We start from the raw sequence: 7,500 nt of genomic DNA on the forward strand, positions 1-7,500 counted from the left end.
GATAATTAAACCGTCACTTGTTCTCCGTTTCATTTTTAAAATACTTTTCTTCCAGATAAGTGACTGTAACTCGGCCCAGATCATGGGACTACCTTCTCTGAAACCCTGTCTGGTCACGCTGAGTGTCCACCACTCTGCAGCATCCATGATGGTAACACGTCCACTTTACTCATAGTTGATTAGTGTCTGTGTGTCTGTCCTGTCTATCTGTCTGTGCGTGCTTGTGTGTGTGTGTGTGTGTGTGTGTGGGTGGGTGGTAGGTAAATCTGTATTGATTCCTACCTTTGTTGTGTAGGATGTGCTGGTTCCGGAGTCATGTGAGTCCCCTCAGTGGGTAGCAGAGGGAGCCCTTACAGACTGTCCCGTCACCACCATCATCCCTACCTGGAAGACTCTCACCACCCTGGACATGAGCCACAACCACATAGGCTGCATAGACAGCTCAGTGGTGAGAGACCCTCATACACTCATATCAATAATAATAATAATAATAATAATTGCCTGTTATTCATGGTTTTTGTGTTATTCATAGAATTAATTGTACTGTACGTCTAAGCTTGGCCATAATACAATTGACTATATGTTTAATTCTGATCACTTTTTTTTTTGTTGTTCCTATTTTTCAGAAATTGATACCGAAAGTAGAATTCTTAGATCTTAGTTCCAACGAGCTCTCTATGGTGGAAAACCTTCAGGTATGTACAGACCAGAGACATACATGGAGATGTAGACCTCTGGTACAGAGATATTTACAATAGATATGATGTATTGTCAAAACAAAAGAGCCCCATAACTTGGTGGTTTTGTTGTATGGCTTCATTTTAATGTAAATATTTTAATGTTCCCCTAATAAAACATTTAACATGTTAATACTCTGTTTTTGAAGAGGAAAAGTAGCAAATCATGTTACAGGATTAACCTGTCACTACCAACACTGTATTTGACTTAATGATGTTTTGACTAGTTGAGGCCATTTCTAGAGAAAACAAAAGAACACCCAAGACAATAAATGGACGTCCATTTTGTCTTCATGTTGTTGTTTTTCTGCTTGTATTTCAGCACCTGTACAACCTGATCCACCTGGACCTTTCTTACAACGTTCTGACAGTGTTAGAGGGGGCCCACACCAAACTGGGTAACATCAAGACCCTCAACCTGGCAGGCAACCAGCTAGACAGCCTCGCAGGCCTCACTAAACTATACTCTCTGGTCAACCTGGACCTCAGCTCCAACAAGCTAGGACAGGTAGGGTAATCACTCTGCAGCATCCAATCAATAAATCAATCATGCTCTCTGGTCAACCTGGACCTCAGCTCCAACAAGCTAGGACAGGTAGGGTAATCACTCTGCAGCATCCAATCAATAAATCAATCATGCTCTCTGGTCAACCTGGACCTCAGCTCCAACAAGCTAGGACAGGTAGGGTAATCACTCTGCAGCATCCAATCAATAAATCAATCATGCTCTCTGGTCAACCTGGACCTCAGCTCCAACAAGCTAGGACAGGTAGGGTAATCACTCTGCAGCATCCAATCAATAAATCAATCATGCTCTCTGGTCAACCTGGACCTCAGCTCCAACAAGCTAGGACAGGTAGGGTAATCACTCTGCAGCATCCAATCAATAAATCAATCATGCTCTCTGGTCAACCTGGACCTCAGCTCCAACAAGCTAGGACAGGTAGGGTAATCACTCTGCAGCATCCAATCAATAAATCAATCATGCTCTCTGGTCAACCTGGACCTCAGCTCCAACAAGCTAGGACAGGTAGGGTAATCACTCTGCAGCATCCAATCAATAAATCAATCATGCTCTCTGGTCAACCTGGACCTCAGCTCCAACAAGCTAGGACAGGTAGGGTAATCACTCTGCAGCATCCAATCAATAAATCAATCATGCTCTCTGGTCAACCTGGACCTCAGCTCCAACAAGCTAGGACAGGTAGGGTAATCACTCTGCAGCATCCAATCAATAAATCAATCATGCTCTCTGGTCAACCTGGACCTCAGCTCCAACAAACTGTGGTAGCTAGTATTCTGAATGTTCAAAATCATTTTTTACATCAGCAGTTGTCGCAAAGCTATTTAACAGTAGCTGTCCTAAAACTGCTTTTACTACAGTGAAGTTACTAGCTACAGTAACTGCAGTGGTATATAACATACATATAAAGTTGACTAAACTGCTGAATTTCCTCTGTCCTCTCCAGCTTGAGGAGATCAGGTACATAGGAACGCTGCCCTGCCTGGAGAGGTTGATCCTGTCTAACAACCCCATGTGTATCATCCCTGACTACAGAACCAAGGTGCTGGCTCAGTTCTGGGACCGCGCCTCAGAGGTATGGACACACACACACACACAGTCGGACAGACAGACTGACTTGTTAGTGGGGGAGGCTACCATGTAGTATTAGCCATAGTAGCAGTATTAGCCGTAGTATTAGCCATAGTAGTAGTATTAGCCATAGTAGTAGTATTAGCCATAGTAGCAGTATTAGCCATAGTAGCAGTATTAGCCGTAGTATTAGCCATAGTAGTAGTATTAGCCATAGTAGTAGTATTAGCCATAGTAGCAGTATTAGCCATGGTAGCAGTATTAGCCGTAGTATTAGCCATAGTAGTAGTAGTAGTAGTAGTAGTATTAGCCGTAGTAGTAGTAGTAGTAGTATTAGCCGTAGTAGTAGTAGTAGTAGTAGTAGTATTAGCCGTAGTAGTAGTAGTAGTAGTAGTAGTAGTAGTAGTATTAGCCGTAGTAGTAGCCGTAGTAGTAGTATTAGCCGTAGTAGTAGTAGTATTAGCCGTAGTAGTAGTAGTATTAGCCGTAGTAGTAGTAGTATTAGCCGTAGTAGCAGTAGTGGTATTAGCCGTAGTAGTAGTAGTAGTAGTATTAGCCGTATTAGCCGTAGTAGTAGTAGTATTAGCCATAGTAGTAGTAGTAGTAGTATTAGTCGTAGCAGCAGTAGTAGTATTAGTCATAGCAGCAGTAGTAGTATTAGTCATAGCAGCAGTAGTAGTATTAGTCATAGCAGCAGTAGTAGTATTAGCCGTAGTAGCAGTAGTAGTATTAGCCGTAGTATTAGCCGTAGTAGTATTAGCCGTAGTATTAGCCGTAGTATTAGCCGTAGTAGTAGTAGTAGTATTAGCCGTAGTAGTAGTAGTAGTATTAGCCGTATTAGCCGTAGTAGTAGTATTAGCCATAGTAGTAGTAGTAGTAGCAGTAGTAGTAGTAGCAGTAGTAGTAGTATTAGCAGTAGTAGTAGTAGTAGTAGTGGTAGTGAGTAGCCGTAGTAGCAGTAGTGGTAGTGGTAGTAGCAGTAGTAGTAGCAGTAGTAGTAGTGGTAGTAGTAGTAGCAGTAGTAGTAGTAGTAGTAGTAGCCGTATTAGTAGTAGTAGTAGTGTAGTAGCCGTAGTAGTAGTAGTAGTAGTAGTAGTAGTAGTAGCAGTAGTGGTAGTAGTAGTAGTAGCAGTGGCAGTAGTAGTAGTAGTAGTAGTAGTATTGGCCGGTAGTAGTAGTAGTAGTAGTATTAGCCGTAGTAGTAGTAGTAGTAGTATTAGCCGTAGTAGTAGTAGTAGTAGTAGTAGTATTAGCCGTAGTAGTAGTAGTAGTAGTAGTAGTAGTAGTATTAGCCGTAGTAGTAGTAGTATTAGCCGTAGTAGTAGTATTAGCCGTAGTAGTAGTAGTAGTAGTAGTATTAGTAGTATTAGCCGTAGTAGTAGTAGTAGTAGTATTAGCCGTAGTAGTATTAGCCGTAGTAGTAGCCATAGTAGTAGTAGTAGTATTAGCCGTAGTAGTAGTAGTAGTAGTAGTAGTATTAGCCGTAGTAGCAGTATTAGTAGTAGTAGCCGTAGTAGTAGTAGTAGTAGTAGTAGTAGTAGTAGTAGTAGTAGTATTAGTCATAGCAGCAGTAGTAGTATTAGTCATAGCAGCAGTAGTAGTATTAGTCGTAGTAGTATTAGTCATAGCAGCAGTAGTAGTATTAGCCGTAGTAGCAGTAGTAGTATTAGCCGTAGTAGCAGTAGTAGTATTAGCAGTAGTAGTATTAGCCATAGTAGTAGCAGTAGTATTAGCCATAGTAGTAGTAGTAGTAGTATTAGTCATAGCATCAGTAGTAGTATTAGCCATAGTAGCAGTATTAGCCATAGTAGTAGTATTAGCCATAGTAGCAGTAGTAGTATTAGCCATAGTAGCAGTAGTAGTATTAGCCATAGTAGCAGTAGTAGTATTATTAGTAGTAGTAGTAAATCAAATCATAGTTTATTTGTCATGTGCGCCAAATACAACAGGTGTAGACCTTAACAGTGAAATGCTTAACCAATAGTGCAAAAAAGGTATTAGGTGAACAATAGGTAAGTAAAGAAATAAAACAACAGTAAAAAGACAGGCTATAAAAGTAGCGATGCTATAAAAGTAGTGAGGCTACATACAGACACCGGTTAGTCAGGCTGATTGAGGTAGTATGTACATGTAGATATGGTGAAAGTGACTATGCATATATGATGAACAGAGAGTAGCAGTAGCGTAAAAAGAGGGGTTGGCAGGTGGTGGGTGGTGGGACACAATGCAGATAGCCCGGTTAGCCAATGTGTGGGAGCACTGGTTGGTCAGGCCAATTGAGGTAGTATGTACATGAATGTATGGTTAAAGTGACTATGCATATATGATAAACAGAGAGTAGCAGCAGCGTAAAAAGAGGGGTTGGGAGGCACACAATGCAAATAGTCTGGGTAACCATTTGGTTACCTGTTCAGGAGTCTTATGGCTTGGGGGTAAAAACTGTTGAGAAGCCTTTTTGTCCTAGACTTGGCACTCCGGTACCGCTTGCCATGCGGTAGTAGAGAGAACAGTCTATGACTGGGGTGGCTGGGGTCTTTGACAATTTTTAGGACCTGGATGGCAGGCATACGCACTACCCTCTGTAGTGCCTTGCGGTCAGAGGCCGAGCAATTGCCGTACCAGACAGTGATGCAACCAGTCAGGATGCTCTCGATGTTGCAGCTGTAGAACCTTTTGAGGATCTCAGGACCCATGCCAAATCTTTTTAGTTTCCTCAGGGGGAATAGGCTTTGTCGTGCCCTCTTCACGACTGTCTTGGTGTGTTTGGACCATGTTAGTTTGTTGGTGATGTGGACACCAAGGAACTTGAAGCTCTCAACCTGCTCCACTACAGCCCCGTCGATGAGAATGGGGGGGTGTGCTCAGTCCTCCTTTTCCGGTAGTCCACAATCATCTCCTTAGTCTTGGTTACGTTGAGGGATAGGTTGTTGTTCTGGCACTACCCGGCCAGGCCTCTGACCTCCTCCCTATAGGCTGTCTCGTCGTTGTCGGTGATCAGGCCTACCACTGTTGTGTCGTCTGCAAACTTAATGATGGTGTTGGAGTCGTGCCTGGCCATGCAGTCGTGGGTGAACAGGGAGTACAGGAGGGGACTGAGCACGCACCCCTGGGGAGCTCCAGTGTTGAGGATCAGCGTGGTGGATGTGTTGTTACCTACCCTCACCACCTGGGGGCGGCTCGTCAGGAAGTCCAGGATCCAGTTTCAGAAGGGGGTGTTTAGTCCCAGGATCCTTAGCTTAGTGATTAGCCTTGAGGGCACTATGGTGTTGAACACTGAGCTGTAGTCAATGAATAGCATTCTCACCATAGGTGTTCCTTTTGTCCAGGTGAGAAAGGGCAGTGTGGAGTGCAATAGAGATTGCATCATCTGTGGCTCTATTTGGGCGGTATGCAAATTGGAGTGGGTCTAGGGTTTCTGGGATAATGGTGTTGGTGTGAGCCATTACCAACCTTTCAAAGCACTTCATTGCTACGGATGTGAGTGCTACGGGTCTGTAGTCATTTAGGCAGATGGCCTTTGTGTTCTTGGGCACAGGGACTATGGTGGTCTGCTTGAAACATGTTGGTATTACAGACTCAATCAGTATTAGTATTAATCAAATGTATTTATATAGCCCTTCTTACATCAGCTGATATCTCAAAGTGCTGTACAGAAACCCAGCCTAAAACCCCAAACAGCAAGCAATGCAGGTGTAGAAGCACGGTGGCTAGGAAAAACTCCCTAGAAAGGCCAAAACCTAGGAAGAAACCTAGAGTTGAACCAGGCTATGAGGGGTGGCCAGTCCTCTTCTGGCTGTGCCGGGTGGAGATTATAACAGCACATGGCCTAGATGTTCAAATGTTCATAAATGACCAGCATGGTCAAATAATAATAATCATAGTAGTTGTTGAGGGTGCAACAAGTCAGTAACACAAGAGTAAGTGTCAGTTGGCTTTTTCATAGCCGATCTTTGAGAGTATCTCTACCGCTCCTGCTGTCTCTAGAGAGTTGAAAACAGCAGGTCTGGGACCTGTTAGCCACGGTAGTAGTAGTAGTAGTAGTATTTGCCATAGTAGCAGTAGTAGTATTAGCCATAGTAGGAATGGTGGTAGTAGTATTAGCCATAGTAGTAGTATTAGCCATAGTAGCAATAGTAGTATTAGCTATAGTAGTAGTATTAGTCATAGTAGTAGTGGTGGTAGTATTAGTAGCAGTGGTAGTATTAGCCATAGTAGCAGTAATAGTAGTATTAGCCATAGCAGCAGCAGTAGTAGTAGTAGTAGTATTAGACATGGCAGCAGTTGTAGCAGCAGCAGCAGTAGTATTAGCCATAGTAGCAGCAGTAGTAGTAGTAGTAGTATTAGCCGTAGTATTAACCATAGGAGTAGTAGAAGCAGTAGTAGTATTAGCTGTAGTAGGAGCAGCAGCTGCAGCAGCAGCAGTAGTAGTAGTAGCATAAGTGGTAGCAGTAGTAGTATTAGCCATAGTAGTAGCAGCAGCAGCAGTAGTAGTCGTAGTATTAGCCGTAGTAGTATTAGCCGTAGTATTAGCCATACTAGCAGCAGCAGTATTAGCCGTAGTAGCAGCAGTAGTAGTAGTAGTATTAACCGTAGTAGTATTAGTCGTAGTAGAAGCAGCAGCAGCAGCGGTAGTAGTAGCAGCGGTAGTAGCAACATCATCATCAGCAGCAGTAGTAGTATTACCCATAGTAGTAGTATTACCCGTAGCAGCAGCAGTAGTAGTAGTAGAAGAAGCAGCATTAGTAACAGCAACATTAGTAGTAGTAGTAGTAGTAGTAACAGTATTAGGCACAGTAGCAGCAGTAGTAGTAGTAACAGTATTAACCACAGTAGCAGCAGTAGTAGTAGCAGTAGCAGCAGTAGTGGTATTAGCCATAGTAGCAGCAGCAGTAGTATTAGCCATAGTAGCAGCAGCAGCGTAGTATTAGCCATAGTAGTAGTAGTAGTAGTAGCAGCAGTAGCCGGTAGTAGTAGTAGTAGTAGTAGTAGTAGTAGTAGTAGTAGCAGCAGCATAGTATTAGCCATGTAGTAGTAGTATTAGCCATAGTAGCAGCAGTAGTATTAGCCATAGTAGTAGCAGCAGCAGTAGTATTAGCCATAGTAGCAGCAGCAGCAATAGTATTAGCCGTAGTAGCAGCAGCAGTAGTAGTATTAGCCATGTAGCGGCAG

At 43.1% G+C, this 7,500-nt stretch overlaps 1 protein-coding gene across 8 annotated transcripts in view; it reads left to right on the top strand.

The window, feature by feature from the left end:
* nisch (nischarin) overlaps positions 1-7,500 on the top strand; it is a 39,696-nt gene that overhangs the window by 4,884 nt on the left and 27,312 nt on the right. For all 8 annotated transcript variants that reach the window (XR_006761376.1, XR_006761377.1, XR_006761378.1 and 5 more), the window contains 5 exons: positions 56-151; positions 296-448; positions 627-695; positions 1,060-1,245; positions 2,207-2,335. Coding sequence is in view for 4 of the 8 variants with exons in the window: in XM_045705637.1 (XP_045561593.1) it covers positions 56-151; positions 296-448; positions 627-695; positions 1,060-1,245; positions 2,207-2,335 (633 nt within the window). In the remaining 4 variants the exon portion in view is untranslated. The remainder of the gene's footprint in view (positions 1-55; positions 152-295; positions 449-626; positions 696-1,059; positions 1,246-2,206; positions 2,336-7,500) is intronic.

The sequence above is a fragment of the Salmo salar genome, chromosome ssa22 (genome assembly GCF_905237065.1).
Source record: "Salmo salar chromosome ssa22, Ssal_v3.1, whole genome shotgun sequence".
Classification (NCBI taxonomy): domain Eukaryota; kingdom Metazoa; phylum Chordata; class Actinopteri; order Salmoniformes; family Salmonidae; genus Salmo; species Salmo salar.